This window comes from Vulpes vulpes, unplaced genomic scaffold (assembly GCF_048418805.1).
Source record: "Vulpes vulpes isolate BD-2025 unplaced genomic scaffold, VulVul3 u000000710, whole genome shotgun sequence".
Classification (NCBI taxonomy): domain Eukaryota; kingdom Metazoa; phylum Chordata; class Mammalia; order Carnivora; family Canidae; genus Vulpes; species Vulpes vulpes.
The window spans coordinates 467,536-487,043 of record NW_027325790.1 but is presented as its reverse complement, the minus strand read 5'-3'; the positions used below and the strand labels follow the sequence as shown (position 1 = coordinate 487,043).

At 41.5% G+C, this 19,508-nt stretch overlaps 1 protein-coding gene across 4 annotated transcripts in view; it reads left to right on the top strand.

Moving 5' to 3' along the window:
- Positions 1–1,954: 1,954 nt before the first annotated feature.
- The window catches only part of LOC112912776 (IQ motif and ubiquitin-like domain-containing protein), a 53,262-nt gene continuing 35,708 nt past the window's right edge, over positions 1,955–19,508 (top strand). Inside the window, exons 1-8 of one of the 4 annotated variants that reach the window (XM_072745603.1) lie at positions 2,780–2,896; positions 4,895–4,933; positions 5,043–5,096; positions 5,799–6,232; positions 8,811–8,945; positions 11,994–12,155; positions 12,242–12,414; positions 13,201–13,356. In XM_072745603.1, the coding sequence (XP_072601704.1) occupies positions 5,803–6,232; positions 8,811–8,945; positions 11,994–12,155; positions 12,242–12,414; positions 13,201–13,356 (1,056 nt within the window). In that variant the 5' untranslated portion in view covers positions 2,780–2,896; positions 4,895–4,933; positions 5,043–5,096; positions 5,799–5,802. Of the gene's footprint in view, positions 2,175–2,198; positions 2,897–4,894; positions 4,934–5,042; positions 5,097–5,798; positions 6,233–8,810; positions 8,946–11,993; positions 12,156–12,241; positions 12,415–13,200; positions 13,357–19,508 lie in introns of those variants that run through there. The other 3 variants (XM_072745602.1, XM_072745604.1, XM_072745605.1) reach the window with 3 other exon arrangements.

Here is a 19,508-nt window from a genome sequence, read left to right as displayed (position 1 = left end):
TCTCAGCCAATGAGGGATATTCTAAGCAGAACATCAACACGGAAACCAGGGCTTTAAATGATACACTGGACCAGATGAATTTCACAGATATATACAGAACGTTCCATCCGAACCCAACTGAATACACATTCTTCCCAAGGGCACATGGAACTTTCTCCAGAATAGACCACATACTGGGTCACAAATCAGGTCTCAATTGATACCATAAGATTGGGATTGTGCCCTGCATATTTTCAGACCACAATGCTTTGAAACTACAACTCAATCAGAAGAAGAAATTTGGAAGAAACTCAGTGTTTGGGCATCCCACTAAAGGAAGAGGGTCAACCAGCAAATTAGACAATTAAAAAAGACTCATGGAAACTAATGAAAATGAAAATACATGATAGTTACCAATATATTTGCAAGAGGAGCAGAATTCATCCTTTCCCCCAATAAACGTGCTTCTTTAAAAACCCTAATTTGCAGAATTTATAGCAATGGAAAAATAAATATAAGATGATTCCGTGATTAACAAAACCTTTGCTTCTCCTGATTTAGAAGAGGAAATAGCCCCTGTCTCCCCTTTCTCTTAGGCTGCCAGGAAGCTAAGAGCCAAGTTCTAATTTGAACATAAGCCAAGTGGCACCTAACGCCTTGGACTATGTTCTTCTCTGTCAAGGTTTTCACTCTCACTCTGTGTTTTCACCAATCCTGATTTTTTAGATCTATAAACCAAACTGCTGTCAGCGTTTGGTTCTGAGAACTGTGCCCTCGCACAGTGTATGAGGGAGTTTGGACGGTAGCGCCGCATTCACTCTGGCATCTGGGTGCCCAGCACCAGACCCCGCCCCCGGCTTTCCCTCTCGGCCACGCCCCCGGCCCGGCCCGTCAGCCCCGCCCCCAGCTCCGCCCCGCCCCCAGCTCCGCCCCGCCCCGCGCCTAGGTCTGCCCCGCCCCTAGCCTCTGCCCCGCCCCTGCGCTCCACCTAGGTCTGCCCCGCCCCTAGCTCCAGCCCCGCCTCTAGGCTCCACCTAGCTCCGTCCCGCCCCTAGGTCCGTCCCAAAGCTAGCCCCGCCCTTGGACTCCCCCAGCTCCAGCTCCGACGCTAGGCTCCGCCCCTAGCCCCGCCCCACCCTGGCCCCGCTCTTAGCCCCGCCCCCGGGCCCCGGCCACGCCCCTCTCCGCAGCCTTCATCCCGCGGGAGCGCCGCCTCTTCTCGCGGGACCGGCGCCGGCGGCACGGCCGTTGCTAGGATGCGGCGAGCATCAGAGAAAGCGGCGGGGCCCGTGCGGACGCGGCTCCCCCGAAACCTCAGCGACCCGGTGGCTGCGTCCCTCGGTCAGGTGGGAGGACAGGTTCTGGCTGCCTCTCCTGGCCCCTCCGCAGACCGGCCTGGCCGCGGGGTCAGGGCTGCCTGGCCGCGGGACGAAGCTCCACCTTCGCTTCAGTCCGTGCAAAGCTCTGTTGTCCGTCTCTGGCTGTTTCTGCGATGTGGGGCTCGGAGCGGCAGCGTGCGGTGGGCGGGGCCGGGAAGGGCTGTGGGCGGGGCCGTGGGCGGGGCCTGGGCGGGGGGCGGAGCCGGGGCGCAGACTCAGGCCGCCGTGCGGGGGGCATCGGGCGGCTCCTGGCAGCGCTGAGGGGGCCGCACCCCGTACCCCGCGTGCTCAGATAGTGACCCCAGGGGTTCGCAGCCTGTATCGGGGTCACACCTGCACGACGTTCCCTGCTCTCCTCACGGCGGCTCAGACCTGGAGCCCCGAGATGCTCTGGGATGGGCGGGGCCGTGGGCGGGGTCGTGGGCGGGGCCGCGACGGCGGGAGGGCTGTGGGCGGGGCCGGGGCGGGCCGTGGGCGGGGCCGCGACGGCGGGAGGGCTGTGGGCGGGGCCGGGGCGGGCTGTGGGCGGGGCCGGGGCGGGCCGTGGGCGGGGCCGCGACGGCGGGAGGGCTGTGGGCGGGGCCGTGGGCGGGGCCGGGCGGGGCCGTGGCGCCTCGTCTCCCGGCGCCCCGAGTCTGCCGGGTGGTGGGAAGGAAGCCGCACGCGTGCTGACCCGGTCGGGCGGCAGGACACCGCGGGCGCCCAGGGCGACGGCCCCGGATGGCAAATGGGCGGCTTCAGAACAGCGTCCTCCGTGGCACCCTCCGCTCCCCACGCTCGTGTCCGAGCCTCCTAAAAAACTTAAAGATGCAACAGGTTTGTTTGGCCCCAGGCCGGACTGGGTCCCCCGGAGCAGTGACGCCGGCCTCCTAGGCCCGTCGGGGACCGTGCCTGGGAGGTGAAGGGGCAGGGCCGTGTGGTCATCACCGGGGCTGTCTTCCCTGCTGAGCAACTCTTAAAGTCTCAGGCGTCCACGTCTGAACGGTCCACGGAAGGATGATGCCACCTGGAGCGGCGGCGCAGTGAGCAGCGAAGCCCCGGGGCCCCCGGCCCAGCCCCGGCCCAGCCCCGGCTCAGCCCGCCCTCCCCCTGCCCCTCCGCGCCGCGCCCGGGGGCTCCTGCTGGCGGAGGCGCCGCGTTGGCGGTGACCGGGCCCGCTGCGGGCGGGCGGGGAGCCCTCGCGTACGGGGCTGAGCCGCAGGGTCGGTCGTCGGCCCCTTCCTGTCTCCTAGGACGTGGGTCGTGCCTCCACCGAGGAACATTTGTTTGCAGGGTTCGAGACTGAGCACAGGGGCTCCGTGTACTTTCGCAAGCAAATTCGGTGTGAACGTAGCTCTTCAGTGCCTCAGGGCACACAGACTGCCAGGTGACGTGTGTGACTCCACAGGAAACGGACACTTACTTCAGACGCTGGCCCGGTTGCCGCTTCCGCCTTCCCGGTGTGAGCCCCGCGTCTTCCACTACCAGCCCCGATGCGGTTGGGACGGTCCAGTCCCTACGGACGTGCCGCCACAGTCGCGTTTCTATCACAGCTGCGGGTACTGAGCACCTCTTCCTGCGCCTGTTCTCGGCTCAGGGCTGGGCGGAGGCGGCTGAGGCAACTGCCCCGGGTGGTCAGGGGCGGTTCTCTCCAGGCGCACCTCGAGCCTGGCCCGGCGCAGGTGCCGCACCGCTCTCGCGCCTCTCCAGGCTGTATATGCTCCTTGTTGACTCACTTGTTTAAATATTCTACTCGTTTTTATTTTTATTTTTTTAAGATTTTGTTTATTTATTCATGAGAGACAGAGAGAGAGAGAGGCAGAGACACAGGCAGAGGGCGAAGTGGGCCCGATGCAGGACTTGATGCCAGGACTCCCGGGGTCACGCCCTGGGCCCGAGGCAGACGCTCAACCACTGAGCCACCCGGGTGCCCCTGTTTTACTCATTTCTAAGCTGTTATTCTTTTCTCACTGAAATTTGAGAGTTTCCTGTATATTCCAGGTACAAGTCCTTGATCAGATACGAGCTTCGCAAAAAATTGTCTACCAGGCTGTGGTTTGTCTTTTTATTCTTCTACTCATGTTGTTTGAAGAGCAGACATTCTTGATTTTGTTGCTGTTTCAGAAGATGACATCTTGGCCGTTGTGCAGGGAAGGTGACCCACCAGAGAGAAACAAAAGCATTACCTCAGCCTCTCGGGGGGGTGGGAGGAGCATGTTGCTGGGAGTCCGGGCTTCTTTATGATACTCTCTCTCTAATCAGGCCATTAAGCCCTGTTAATGGGAGAAAATAACCAAAAGGAAAATTTCGGGCGTGTGAGAACCTAAAGAAGTTTCTTGAACTTTTTAAAAATTGAGTTTTTATTCAGTTTTTTTTTCTCATTTCACATTTTTTTTTTTTTATTGTTTTGGAAGTGTAGAACTTTATTTCAGTTTTTCAATTGGCCGTACTAGAAATTCAGCTATGCTTTTAATTTAACAAAGTCTAGGGTTAAGTATCCTATCCCTCAATTTTGTAAAAAGTATAAGAATTTGACAACAGTTCACTCTGATCTTTCCCTTCCCAGTCATATATTCTTATTGTCTAATACTTCAATTTTCTACTACTATTCTGTTGACAGTATTTGTTCGGGTTAACCCGTATGCTTATAATTTATTTGTTTACCTTTTCTTTTGCACTTCAAAGTTCTGTTGACCCCATTTTCCTCTTCCTTCAAGTATATCCTTTAGAACTTTCTTTAGAGCAGATATCTTTGTGGTAACTATGTATAAATATTTCTATTTTCTATCTTGAAAGAGAATTTTGCTCTATGCACAACTCTAGGTTGATAGCTATCATCTTTTAATTAGTTCATTGTTACCTTGGCTTCTATATTTCGGATGAGAAATCTGCAGTGATTTTGCTTTTCTTTCCTTTGTATTAATATTAGCAATTAATCCAAAGCAGTAAGTGGTATGTCCTTTTTCACTGTGTGCTTTCCAGACCTTCTCTTTGTTATTCTGTAATGTAATTACAGTCATATGGGTTTGATTTATTTATACTTATACCATTGGGTGTATGTTTATGTTATGCTTCTTGGATCTTTGGATCCATACTTTTCATCAGTTTTGTAAAATTCTTGTGCTCGCTTTGGCAGCACATATACTAAAAAAGACTTTTGTAAAATTCTCAACCGTTACTTTAAAAATATTTTCTCTCACTTATCTTTTTGTTTCCTCTGTGATTCAGATTTGACATCTGTTAATTAGATCAGGGGCTGACAGACTTTTTCTGGAAAGGGCTTCTCAGGCCACATACAGTCTCTGCTGCATATTCATTGTTATTTTTTTATTTTAAAAGTATAAAACCATTCCGAGCTCACAGAAAGATATACTTAGCAATAGATATGCTAGACTTTTTCTCTTTTGCATGGCCCTTAATCTCTCATATTTTTCATATCCTTATCTGTTTGCTGCATTGTATATCAAATCATTTTATTTATCTTTTAGTTTCCCAATTCTCTCTTCAATTATAGTGCTATATTCATTGAATTCAACAAATATATATTCTTATTCCAGATATTCCATATTTGAGGAAAGCTAGAGAACTTCACTAAGGTTATTTTTTTTTTCTATGTAAAGATTTGTGCTTAATGTGTTAGCCCCAAACACAGCTTTCCCACTTCACTACTGTTCCAAATTTTAATCCGCCCTGCTCTTGCCACAGAAATACACCTCCAGGCCACTTCCATCCTCCCTTGCTGGCTGCCAGTTTCTACAGGTAGGCTCCCTGATGTACTGGCTCCTCAGAGCTCTGATCCCGCTGCTACCCCTGCAGCCTGGCCCTTGGCTGCCCGAGCCCACTCGGGCCCCAGGTCCTGGGTGCTGTCACAGTCTCCCAAGCCAGAGCTCTAGATTGCTGTACCTCGGGCCCTAGTCAGCTCCAAAATCAACCCACACTTGATTGTTGTGGGAAACAAAAGTCATTGGAGACTTGCTACAGTTTGTGAGAACAAACCTACTACAAAGAGTGCGTACCATCCAGGGTGTGGTTGCTGGGTCGCTGGCAGATCCCTTACAGCTTCTGATCGGTTGTAATACCAGAAATAAAAGTCCTGTGTTAGTCTGTATTCAAAAAGAAAGCTTTTCAAATAAGCCCTTTCACAAGGCATTGTTCATTGGATAGGGAAGCGGTGACAATATATTTTAAAATATTTTTCAATATATTCTTGACAGTAGATTTTTCTCAAATTTATTGTGTTTTGAGGTTCTCGTTTAATGATATTTTTACTTTTCATGGTGTTTTTATTAAAAATTCCCCGGTGCTTTTACCTAATGCCATTACTAAAATAATCAGTATTTAAAAGAAAGTAGTGAGCAACATTGCAGTATGTTATGAACATCACTGTACACCAGCACTGAATTTGATATTTGGTGTAAGAATTTTTTATGTCTAATAAATACATATATTTTTTTGGTTCAGAAAAATGTCTGATCGGGAAGAAGAATTTGGTGCTCAGAATGCTGTTACTGCGTCAGAAGAAAATGATGATGCTTTTGAGACTATCAATGTTCCAGTTTCCTCGGAGGAGCTTCCAGAGTCAGGTCAAGCAGAAGGCAGTGAATCTGAAGTCACACCATCCAGTGAAGGCCACACAACACATGTTAAAGAGGAAAATGACCAGAGCTTCTTGAACAAGGAGCCAGAAGATGAAGAACAACTCATGGAAGAAGTTTTGTTCCCCAAACGAGTTTCATACTCTCGAAGAAATTCTGTAAAGCACAAGTTCACTAAACATGACAATGCAGTGCAGTCAGCCAAACAGTTTTCACATGCTGGATCTCTGGCATTTCTGGATAAGATAAAGGCGATAAAGGAATCTCTGAAAGCATCGATGAAAGATCCTTTAGCAACAGGTATTACTTAGGGAAGACAGGAATCTCTTTTCCTCGTTTTGAAGAATGGTTGCTTTTTCAAATTTATTTTGCTTGAAGATTTGTTTTATATTTGATATTGCGTACTTTTCCTTCCCTTCACCCACCAAACCTCTGTAGCCACTACCACTTAATCTCTTAATTAAGTGTGAAGGTACTCTATTCTATAGTATCTGTTTTCCCTGAATAGATGAACACCATTACATTTTAAGTTGATATTGATCCATCTTTCCTAAATAAAGTAGGTTTTTAAAATGTTTAGGGACCTGGTAAAATGGGCAAATTCTTGAGTACAATTGTCGTTCTTTTGCATACCTCTTTGGAATTACTTGTTCGTAGCTAGATAGAGTTGGAAGGGAACTTGACTCCAGATTTCTTAGTTTCATATCCAGAGTTCATTCCTCATATCTTGTTACTTATATATATTTCCACAATTTTTCTTAGTGTTAACTTTATATTTAGCTTCAGAAAAATTGTTGTCTTGAATTGTTGTTTATTTTATTTTATTTTTATATTGTTTAATTTTAAAGGCATAAGATTCATGGCGTGTAGGAGTTACCACTACATTGTTGATAAAAAAGCCAAAGTGGAGCAGCAAGAAAGTGGTTACATCTAGAACCAGCTTAGTTGGCTGATTAACGGACTGCTACTTCTCTCTCTTGTCCATAAGTTTTGAAATTTTTCATCCATAGGGTGGTGAATATGGGGCCATCTTTTAACAATAATAACAGCAGCTTGTTTGGCTGATGAAATGTAGCTTTTGAATCCAGTGGAGTAGTTTACCATTGTGTGGTGTATCCATACAAGAGAAGAATGAGAAGGAAGGAGAAGAAATTAATTAAGCCCTATTATACCTAACTGAAGCTGTTATCCCTTGTTTTCACTATTCACTATAAATTTGGTCTCCATTTGTTTATTTGTTTTTTAAAGTAACCTCTGTACCCAACATGGGGCTCAAACTCACAACCCCGAGATCAAGAATCACATGCTGTACTGACTGAGCCAGCCAGGCGCCCGTGGGCTCCATTTTTTGGTATTTCTGTGATTGCCGGATAGTAGTTTATAACAAATACTTAGGGATTAGAATAAAGTTGTCTTAGTCCTGTACTTTTTGAGGCTCACAAATTCATACACCTCCCTTTCCCAGAGCTTAGGAAGTCACTGTTATGAAAATGTTAAAATATATTAACCATAGAATTTTGAATCCATAAAACAACTAGAATAGCCTTCTGATGACTTAACATCTATGAAAGTGTTTTCTTTGTTGATAGCTGTGAAAGTAAATTTTAACAATCTCAAAGAACCTTAGCATCAACAGTGCCTGGTTAAATTTCATTCTGAGATTATTGATAAAAGTCTCATTTAGCTTTATGGAAATTGTTATGTGTCAGGCATCTAGAAATATATAAAACTTTTTCAGCCTACAGTTTGTACTCTGCCCTCCATCTTACTTATTGATCTTCTCCATTAAAACTTAAAGTCAGTAGATGTAAGAGAAGAAAGTTTACCCCATTATATTAAACTTTTGAAAAGTTTTTATTATTAATATGTAAGTGTCTTGAATTGCTATTTTATAGAATGGCTAGTGAGCCACGTAATGCCTATTTTTGTGAAAAGTAGATTAGTGTGTAGTTATTCTAAATATTTGTAATTAAGAGTGTTTTTTCTGTTTCTCATTTTAGTAACTGTAGACATAAATCAATTATGGAAAGAAGAATGGATTTAGAGATCTTTTACTTTGAAAATTTCTCTATTGGATTTTCTTTTTTTTTTTAAAAAAAAAAGACTGTATTTATTTATTCATGAGAGAGAGAGAGAGAGAGAGACAGAGACACAGGCAGAGGGAGAGCAGGCTCCCTGCAGGGAGCCTGATATGGGACTTGATCCCAGGACCCCAGGATCATACCCCAGGCCGAAGGCAGGCACTAAACCACTGAGCCACCCAGGAATCCCCCTCTATTGGATTTTCTTAACTTGATGAGTATGCACTGATTTACTGATGCATGCTATCGATATGTAACCAAAGTGTGCACATCATAAGTTCAGGGACACCTTGTAGGTCTCAGGGTCTCCTGTTCCAGTACTCAGTACACAAAAATGCTTGATTTTCTGAGCTGTTCCCGTATTTATATCTGAGAATATAATACTAGATGCCAATACCAGATTAGTACCAATTAACACCAAATATTGGGAATCTTTAAAAGCAGTTTAGTTTTCCTATTTCTTGTGCTATTCTGACTGAAGAGTTAATTCTAAATGTGCACTGATACCCATAGCAGAGAATGGAAAAAGGATCTGAACTTTAAGCTGGAGTTGGGGTGCAGGTGTTGACCACTGATGCTAATTATTGAGATTCTGGATTAATCTGCAAAATAAAATCTGAATGTCATTTCCTGTAGATATTAAAATGTAACTCTTATCATGGAGGTGCAGTAGGGGAACATGGCAGGGGCAATCTGCCTTCAATATTATTAAAAATTGTCCCATAATTCTCTGTTTATGGACTGTAGGTTGCTGACCCTTGCTTTTGACTATGATTCTTTTCTCTTTTTATCTACAGTAAAAGTTGTGCTTTTTCCTGTGGGCCAGGAAATTATAATGCCTTTTAAAATAGACACCATTGTAAAATACCTCAAGGATCATTTTTCATACCAATTACTTATTCCATCCAATATACTGCAGATAAGATATGCAGGTAAGTTTGGAAGCTAACAAAACCTACCAAGACTTCTTTAGCTTTACCAGTAAATAATCAAGATCTTTGATTTGTTAAAATATATTGTTATCTTCTGTTGGAACATTATATTGTGATTCTGCATTCATTTGACACATTTTTATTGAGGCTATATATATATTTTATTTATTCATGAGAGACAGAGAGGCAGAGACACAGGCAGAGGGAGAAGCAGGCTCCATGCAGGGCCTGACATGGGACTCATTCCCAGGACCCCGGGGTCACGCCCTGGGCTGAAGGCAGCGCCAAACCACTGAGCCACCCGGGCTGCCCCCTATTGAGTATATATTTGTTCTAAATACTTAGCTAAGAACTGAAGATGTAAAGAAACATGAAACAAAATCTTTGTTCTCAAATTGTTTATAGACTAGTCAGAAAGACAATGTATGCAATAGTTACCACATAATGTGTAAATGTTTTTTAATGGAGATAAGCACAAAACACTCTGAGAACAGAGAGGAAGGAAAGTGGGAGATTCTAAAAAGCTTCATTTAATGAAAGTGATAATGCTTGTGCTTAGTCCCAAAGGGGTGAGAAAATCTGGAACTTTGGGGAAGTGATAAGTTTAGAGTGGCTAGAAGTAGATGCTCTGTGAGGACTGGGAGGCAATGAGGTTGAGAGAAGTAGATGAGGAATGAGAATAAGAAGAGGACTAAAAATGGTTTATCTGTCAGACTTTATACACTAAGGTCAATTCACAATCCTATGATGTTCAAGTTTATTTATATTTTGTGGGCAATACTGAGTAACCCACTTTATTGTAGCCTTATGTCATGAGAGGACTTGGTATTTGTAACTGTGATAGAGGGAGTGAGAGCAACATGGCTAAATAAATGTTTCTATAGAATATGTCTGCACAGAGGCTAATATTTTAGTTTAAAAAGTTTTGCTCTTAACTTATAAAATGCCACACACAAAAAAGGTTTCCATGGAGATAAGAATACTTTTTTGTGGGAAAATCCTAAACACTAAAAAGAGGGTAAGCCTTACCTATTAAATTCCTCATCAAATCAAAGAAAAAACAATAAGTTCAATTTCAAAATTATTTTTAAAAAACTATTATAATGAATGTGCTACAAATTAAGATGCTCATGCATTCAAACAACTGACTATTAAAGCTTGGATAGGGAAACAACACGAACATTTAAATAATTACTAGTAATAACAATCACGATGGTTAATTTATTAAGACTTACCATGTGCTAGTCCATCTACAAGATATTTTGCGTCATTATCACATTATCATTCAGTCCACACAATAACCCTTTGAGGTAGGTATTTTATTAACTTTTTTTTTGAAGGAAGGAAACTAAAGCTTGAGAAAGTTGTACAAATTCACGCAGCTAATGAGTGACAGGGTCTGAACTTAAATATACGTATGACTCCAAAAAGGATATTTGAAACTGCTTGGCATTAACTATAAGATGAAGTTCCAAATTGGAGAAGAAAGAGCACTTTGAGAATGGAGTAACTAGCCAGTGGTATCTGAGACTGTTCTTTGTACTTCATGACCTTCATTCGCTGTATTGTAAGTGGCGGCATCTCCACTGGGTACCGGGCTTACGTGAGCCACGACAGTAAAAGAGCGGATTCTGTGTCAGCTTCCCTCTAACATAGGTGCTTTCTTCTCGTCCGCGAATTGGAGTTCAAATTTGGTGGGACTAAGCCTACTACACAAGCCAGAGGAGTGAAGAGGGTTCTGGGCATCTATATTAGTTTCCTGTGGCTGTTGTAAAAATTAACCACAAGTGTAGTAACGCGTGATTCCTCTTAGAGTCCCGAGTGCCGGCAATTGTAGGCCAGTTTCACTCAAATGAAGCCAACCTGTGGGCAGGGCTGTTCCTCCTCTGGGGGTCCTGGGGAGAATCTGCTCCTTGTCTTCTCCAGCTCCTAGAGTTGTACACCTTGCATGGCCCCTTCCCCCATCTGTAAAGCAAGCAGCAGAGCATCTTCAAATCTCTCTCTGCTTCTGGTTTATCATCTTCTCCTCTGTAGTCAAATCTCCCTTCCATCCTATCTAAGGGCATTTGGAATAAGTTCTGGGGATTAGGACATGGATATATTCTGGAGCCATTATTCAACCTATCACAAAGTCCATATAATATTCATATTAATTTTTTAAGTTAAGAATTTGGGATGTGAAATTGAAACTCAAGGAACTTTGTGCTTTCTTAAACATAGCTAAAGTAGGCTGCGGTATCTGATATTATTTCTAAGAAGGAGGGTAACAAAACCTTTGCTATGTTTAAATTCTTAATTGTAATTTAGGAAGACCATGCATTGGAAGAGTGATATAGATTCTATCAAAACAGCAGCCATTAGCATTATGCATATTTTTTATTCCTTAAAATAGAGAAGTAAAATTTGGGTCAATTTATAGAATAAACCAATAAAAGGAGATAGAACTAAAAAAAGACAAAAAATAACATAAAAATAGAGTGATGTACACTTTTTCCAGCACAGACCTGAGGCTTAACCCCACTTTTTCATGAATTTCTTTATATGAGTTTCTGACTATAGGAACAGAAGGGGAACGATGCAACTCTGAGTATATGCTTTTCTGTACTGGAGAGAGGGATGGGTATGAAAATCAAATTTTCCCTGATAAAGATACGTCCTGTGTTTACATATAACACACAGATTTTTTGGAGAGTCAATGTCTAGAATATGATTTTGCTCATAGAATATGGTTTTTTTTTTGTTTTTGTTTTTAAATAGTTACGGAGTTTCATGGTTATTATGTATTTGTATTTCTGATGAGAAATCCTACGAGAGTTGTAGCTTATAATGCTGAATTCTTGCATCTTAACTTTTCCCATTGTGGAGTTTTCTGTACTAACATTACAGCAAGGAATGAACATCATCAATATTCTATTCAGTACTTAAACTATATGTGTTTATTATATAATCATCTTTGACATTTTCCATCCCCTTGAAATTAGTATGTATAGTTATTTCTTTGCCATACTTCTACGAATGCTTCTTCTTCTAATTTCATGTCATTTTTAGGAAGGATTCTTAAAAATAATGAGACTCTACTGCAATATGGAGCTAAGCCACAGGATATTGTACAGGTAGAAATCTTTTCTACAGATCCGGATCAATTTCCAATCAAAAGAATACATGGATTAACTGATGCCTCTCAAATCATAACTGTCAAAGTACAAACTGGTTAGTTATTTGATGTCTTTTAGATAAAGTATTTTAGAGTCCCTTTGTAGGTGAACTTTCATTCAATCTTGGTTTTACCTCCTTAGGCATTGCTCAGTACCAGGAGGTACCTGTTGAGATTATTAAATCTGACTTTCACAAACCATTTCTTGGTGGATTCAGACATAAAATAACAGGAATAGAATATCATAATGCTGGAACACAAACTGTACCTAAAAAGATTCCTGAAAAAGACAATGTATTTTGTAGAGATATCCAGGTAATATTTTTATTTTTCTATGTAGGTTTTTCAAACTGCAAATCAACAAATGTTCTGTGTACCTCTCTAAAATGGAAATTTTCCCCATTTGCAATGATTTGGATGGTGCTAGAGCATATTAGCTAAGCAAAATAAGCCAGTCAGAGAAAGACAAATACCATTCATTCTTTTTTTAAAAAAATTATGTATTTATTCAGAGAGAGAGAGAGGCAGAGACACAGGAGGAGGGAGAAGCAGGCTCCCTGCAGGAAGCCCGATGTGGGACTCAGGACTCGATTTGGGGTCTCCAGGATCACACCCCAGGCTGCAGGCGGCTAAACCACTGCGCCACCGGGGCTGCCCAATACCATTCATTCTTATGTAGATTTCATTCCTATGTAGAATTTAGGAAACAAAAGAGAGAGACAGAGAAAGAGGCAAATCAAAAAAACAGACTTAACTATAAAGAACAAATTGACAATTTGGGAAGGGAGTGAAGGGAATAGGTAAATAGGTGATTGAGATTACAGAGTACACTTGTCATGATGAGCACCTTGTCATGATGAGCACCGGGTCATGTATAAAAGTGTTCATTCACTATATTGTACACCTGAAACTAATATTACACTGTATGTTAACTAACTGGAATTCAAATAAAAACTTAAAAAAATAAATTAAAATCTTCCAAGGAATTATATGGTAATTCATATAATAACAGAAAATTAAGAACACAGGAAAATGTACTCTTTACTCACTGATATGTCTATATTGTGGATATTTAAATAAATGTTTATGTTTTTATTTTAGACAGTTTTTCTGAGAAAAAAGCTCCAACAAACTACAAATACAACATCCACACAGATGACTAAAATTGGTGTGTATGTATCAAATATGACTGATAAACTGGTGATACCAGGAAAATATTTTTCAGCAGCAGAATACCACGCTCAAAGATTACAGGCGGTAAGAGAATGTTTATTATGAGTAAATACTAAAAATGAAATAAATGAGCCAGTTGTTCTGTGCGTGTCTACATGTGTTTTCTTAAGCCACACCAGCTTATAAAACAACCCACATGAGTGTTCTTAAAGAAAAAATTATTCATAACACATGTTAAAGATGATAAGGAAGACTTTATTTAAGAGGGGCTAGTACAGTGGAGTTTTGTGGAAGGGAAGAGAGATTGGGTTCAACTCTAAATATAAGGAAAAGTGGGAATTTATAGCCAAGGGGTAGGGTACGGGTCAATGGTGGAAAATTACTAAAACATCAGGAGTAAGGGGAGAGTAAAGCATTCTAACAGGGTCTTTCACTGAGTGGTTAGGCATCATCTGGGGGGATATGTTTTAAGATGAGGAACCTGATCAAATGAGGGAGGGATTCTCCTTAAACTTGACTTAGCAGGACTTGGGGAAAATCAAACAATGCGGAGATGATCACAGAAGCCAAGAGTTGAAGCCTAATTGAGAAACTGCTCAGAGGAGCTTGATCAGAGTTTGGTCAAGGAGAGAGTCTTTATCAGTGTGAGTTATGTTTCACAGGTATTAAAGGCAGGTTTTATCTCCATTTTCCCCTCAGTAAAAGGAACCAGAACTCTAAATGCTCCTAGTCCTTTCCTTATGCTTGCAGAGCCCCAGGGATTTGTGTGTTACCTCTGGCCATTATTAGCTTTGTCTTCTCTTTACCTTGGCCTTAATCCTTGGTATAGTAGAGTCACCTACGGAGCTTTCCAGAGTAATTGAGAGCAACAGGATACTAAAGTCTGCTTTCTTTGATATATATTAATATATAGCTCCTCCAACTTCTTTATGTTATTGTTTGCATGGTCTTTTTCTATCCTTTTACTTTCAACCTATTTTGAGTCTTAATCTAGAATGTGTGTTTTATAGACAGCGTATAATTGGATCTTATCTTTTTATGCAGTCTAATAATCTCTACTTTGTGATTGGAATGTCTAATACATTTGTTTTAATGTTATTATTGATAAGATTGGATGGTATCAAACACTTGCTACTTGTTTTCTCTATGTCAGATGTCTCTCTCATCCTCTCTTTTTCCTTTACTGTCTTCTTTTATGTTACATAGGTATTTTCTAATGTACCATTTTAATTCTTTTGTTTTTATTCCATTTAAAACTTTTATTTTCAATAAAATATATGCTTTTTTAAAAAGTATACAATTTAATGATTTTTTTTTTTTACTATAGAAACAGTTACACAACATTTTAGAACATTGTCATCATCCCCAGAAAAAATTCCTGGACCCACCAGCAGTCAGTCCCTATTTCCATCCAATGTTTTCTGCCTTGGGAGACCACTAATCCACTTTCTGCCTCTATCAGTTTAACTATTCTGGATATTTCATATACGTGGAATCATACAATATGTAGTTTTTTGTGATAGGCTTTTAAAAATATATATTTTTGGGGATCCCTGGGTGGCTCAGCAGTTTAGCGCCTGCCTTTGGCCCAGGGCGCGATCCTGGAGTCCCGGGATCGAGTCCCATGTCGGGCTCCCGGCATGGAGCCTGCCTCTCCCTCTCCCTCTGCCTGTGCCTCTGCCTCTCTCTATGTCTATCATAAATAAATAAAATCTTTTAAAAAATAATAAAAATAAAAATAAATATTTTTAAACATAGCATAATGTTTTCAAGACTCATCCGTGTTGTGACATGTATCAATACTTCATTCTATTATATTGCAGAATAATATTCCATTGAATATACTCAATTAGGTATATATTGTATCCATGCCAATGCATATACTGTATGTTGTCTGTTTATGGGTTGATGGACATTTTCATGTGGACATATGTTTTCATTTCTCTTGAGACCATTTTAAAGAACTACCAGACTGTTTTCCAGAGCAGCTGCACCATTTTATGTCCCACGAGCAGGATATGAGGATTCCAGTATCTTCACATCCTCATCAATACTTGTTATTTCTGTGTTTTTCATTATAGCTCTCCTAGTGAGTGTGAAGGGTCGTCTCATTGTGGTTTTGATTTCTATACCCTGATGGCTAATGATATTGAATATCTTTTCATGTGCTTAATAGCAACATTTACATTGGTGCAGACATTTTTGATTATGATGACTTGGGGGAGGTGCTACTGTACTTTAATGAGTAGAGGACAAGGATGCTGCCAAACATCCTGTAAGCATAAAAACTCCACCCCCACTGCAACAGATGATTATCTGGTCCAAAGTATCAACAGTGTCATTGCTGAAATCTGCTTTAGAGAGTCTGTCTCTAGCACAGAAGGTAGCCATTGATGTCTCCACTCAATTTTTTTTTTTTTTTTTTTTTTTGGTTGTTGTCTTCCTATTCGTAAGTCTGGCTTCCTAAGGGTTGTCCCTGGTTTAGCAAAGCATAATGGTTAGGTAGTGACTGATCAGAGGCTGTGTTCAAGTCCCTTGATCTAGTAAAGCTTCCACTTTTGCTAATGGACTCATGTGTGGATTGGAGGATGCATTCAAAGTTCAGACAAGTTGAGTTTCTGTTCATCTTGGCTTTTACTTTCTGCTGGGTTTTCTTGTATTTGTTCTGCACAAGGCCTCACGGTTAGCCTGGGATATTGAAGGGGGGGCCTTTTCTGCTTGCTCCTAGTATGTGTTTACCCTGTACCTGTGTTCCGCCCAGGCTACCAGGCATGCTGGGGAGGTTATGGTGGCTCCCTACGGCTGTCTCACTTTCCTGATGTCCCTGATTAATTTCTGGCCACTCACCTGTCTGTTGCTTGCTCTGGAAGACCCTTACGGCTGAGTTGCTGGCCATTTTTTTGTTGTTGTTGTTTCTTTTTGGTTTTTTGGATTGAGTTTACTGTTGTTTGTGACATTGCTCAGGGAATATGGAGTTTTTTCCTTGCCTTACCTTAAATCAATTTAGCGGCCTGAAAGTAGACACAGATGAAGCCAGGGATTAGGGGAAGGAGGCTATGAGAGCAACCCTAAGTTGAAATGCCACAGACTGTCAGTGTTCCTACTTGAAGTTTAGTAATTTTTTTCAATAAACATTTATTTGATGTGTGGCTTTGGTCAATTTCCAGAATCCTGAAATGGCTATTTTTTAAATACAATTTTGTCCAGTTTTATCATTCTGGACAGAGTGTTTGCTGAGACTTTGACTTTTCTGATCTGGTAGTCCTGTCCCCAGGCCCAGATAGAATTTTCAAGGACTTATTTTGACAGGACATGACAGGATTTTTACAATTGGAATAAGATTTACAGGCATTCCCTGTCCATTTCGTGTGTGATGCTTGGAAAGTCAGCTGAACACCGCAGCTAGTGCAGGCGTTAAGGGTCTGGAGGAGGTAGGCTGGGCTGGTAGTTTGGAGGTCAAGGAGCCCAAGAACACGAAGGCTTCCCTCCATGCCCCAGTTCATTTGTTACGAGATCACGCATATAACAACTACCGTACTTTCACCACCTGCCAAGATCACTCTCAGCAGCCCTGTGCTTTGACTTGATTGTGTCCTGAGGAACCTGCCTCCGTGAGGAAGCCAGAGAAACCACAACCCATGCAACAGGACTCATTAACTTGAAGGAGGGGAAACCAACCAGGACAATTTGGTTAAGGGTGAAGTTGAAACAGAAATTTGATAAAAAGTAATGCTCTCATATTATTGGACTGGCTGGCGTATTTCCTCTCATTTTCCCACACGTATAGAGCACAGTTGAGAGCATGCCATGTGTCAAATTGTGTGTCTTGAATTCTTTACTGAATAGCTTCTGGATTGGGTTAAGCTTAAAGAATACCTACTTAGTTTCTTCCTACCCGAAGGTGCTCAACTGAATTGCGTAGTTTTAACACTTGGCAGTTGAAATGGAAAAGACCGCTTATTAGTGAAGAAAGAAGTAGCGCTGACTAGCAATCCTCCTTCTTCCGTGCTGGGTGTTTCTGGCTGATTCAGACTCAGTGTTAAGGGTCCTCTTGGATTATGACTCAGCTTTGCTGGGTCTCTAGCTCAGGGCATCATTTGAACAGAAGCAGCCCTTGATGATGACAAAGACTCAAGCCTTTTAGGCTAGTGCAACACAAGTACAAGTGTATGAAAAGTTACGGAATCTGTGCCAGACTATGTCAATGCAGTGCTCCTCTCATTGAAAAGTCTTCCTGTGAGAAAAAAAGTAACCAGATTAAATAATGTGATTTACATTGTGGTGCAGGGTTCCTGAGGACAATTGTATCCTGTTAAAAAGGTAAGAAGCAGTCTAGGCCAACAGTAGAATCGTAGGCCACATTATGAGTACCACTGTGAGAATTTAGTTTTTTAAAAAGATTTTATTTATTTATTTGAGAGACAGAGAGCACGAGCAGAAGAACAGGAGGAGAGGGAGAAGCAGACTCCCCCCCGCCAAGCAGGGAGCCCAACATGGGGCTCCATCTAAAGATCCCAGGATCAGGACCTGAGCCGAAGGCAGATGCTTAGCTGACTGAGCGAGCCACCCAGGCACCCGCCACTATGAGACTTTTAGACAGATTCCTCCCCACTCGATGTCTCTCTAGTGGTGATGGCTGTTAAATCACAAGATGTCCATTGCTCTTTACTACTTTCTTTTTGAGACTCTGAAGAAGCATCTGATTATTAGGGCCAAAGTTTGACTAATATTCAAGATACTAAAATTCTTTGAATTACTGTCTTACCAACTCAAAATTGTCCAGTACACCATATATTTCATGTTATTTATTTTTTCAAAATTAAACAATTTTTATTGAGCTATAATTGATACATAACAGTATTTTTTTTCAGGTATACAATTTGATATTTGTAGTACATGTGAAATGATCATCACAGTAAATCTAGTTACCATCTGTCCCCATACAAGGTTAACTTTTAGGATTTATTCTCATGACAACTTACAGGCATGCTTCATAATATAATTAACTATAGTCACCATGCTGCACGTTACATACCCATTTATTTTATAACCGGAAGATTTTACCTCTTGACTCCATTCATTTCACCTGTGCCCTAACCTTCTTCCCCTCTGGCAACCACCATTCTGTTCTTGACATCTATGATTTTTGTTTGTTCATTTGCTTTGTTTTTAGATCCCACATATTAACTGAAATCACATGGTATTTGTCTTTGACTTATTTTACTTATCAAAATTCCCTATAAGGTCCATCTATATTTTTACAAATGGCAAGATTTCATTCTTTATTATGGCTGAGTAGTATTCCATAGTGTGTATAGATATATTTATAGATATATAGATGTATAGATGTATATCTCGCATCCTTTTTATCCACTCATCCACCAATAGACACTTAGGTTGTTTCCATAGCTTGGCTATTCTAAATAATGTTGCAGTGAACATGGGGGTTCGTGTATCTTTTTGAATTAGTGTTTCTTTCTTTTTCTTTTCTTTTCTTTTTTTTTTTTTTTTTTTGGCCAAATACCCAGAGGTGGGGTTGCTGGGTCAAATGGTAGTTTTGTTTTTAATTTTTTGAGAAACCTCTATACTGTTTTCCATTGTGACTATATCAATTTACATTCTCACTACAGGGCACAAGGGTTCCCTTTCCTCCACATTCTCACCAACGCTTGTTACTTCTTATCTTCTTGATAATAGCCATTCTAACAGGTGTGAGGTGATATCTTACTGTAGTTTTGATTTGCATTTTCTAGATGATGAGTGATGTTCAGCATCTTGTCATGTGTCTGTTGGCCATCTATATGCATCTGGGGAAATGTCTATTTGAATCCTCTGTCCATTTTTAAATTAGATTGTTTTCTTGCTTTTGAGTTTTAGGAGTTGTTTATGTATTTTGGATATTAACTGCTTCTCAGATATATGATTGCAAATATTTTCTCCCATTCAGGAGGTTGTCTTTTCATTTTGTTGATGGTTTCCTTTGCTGTGCAGAAGCTTTTTAGTTTGATATAGTCCCACTTGTTTATTTTTGGTTTTGTTACCTTTGCATTTAGAGTCAGATTAAAAAAAAAATCATTGCCAAGACTGATGTCAAGTAGCTTACCACCTATGTTTCCTCCTAGGAGTTTTGTTTGTTTTGGGTCTTACATTCAAGTCTTTAATCCATTTTGAGTTAATTTGTGTGTGTGGTATGAGATAATACCTAGTTTCATTCTTTTGCATTTCAGTTTCCCCAT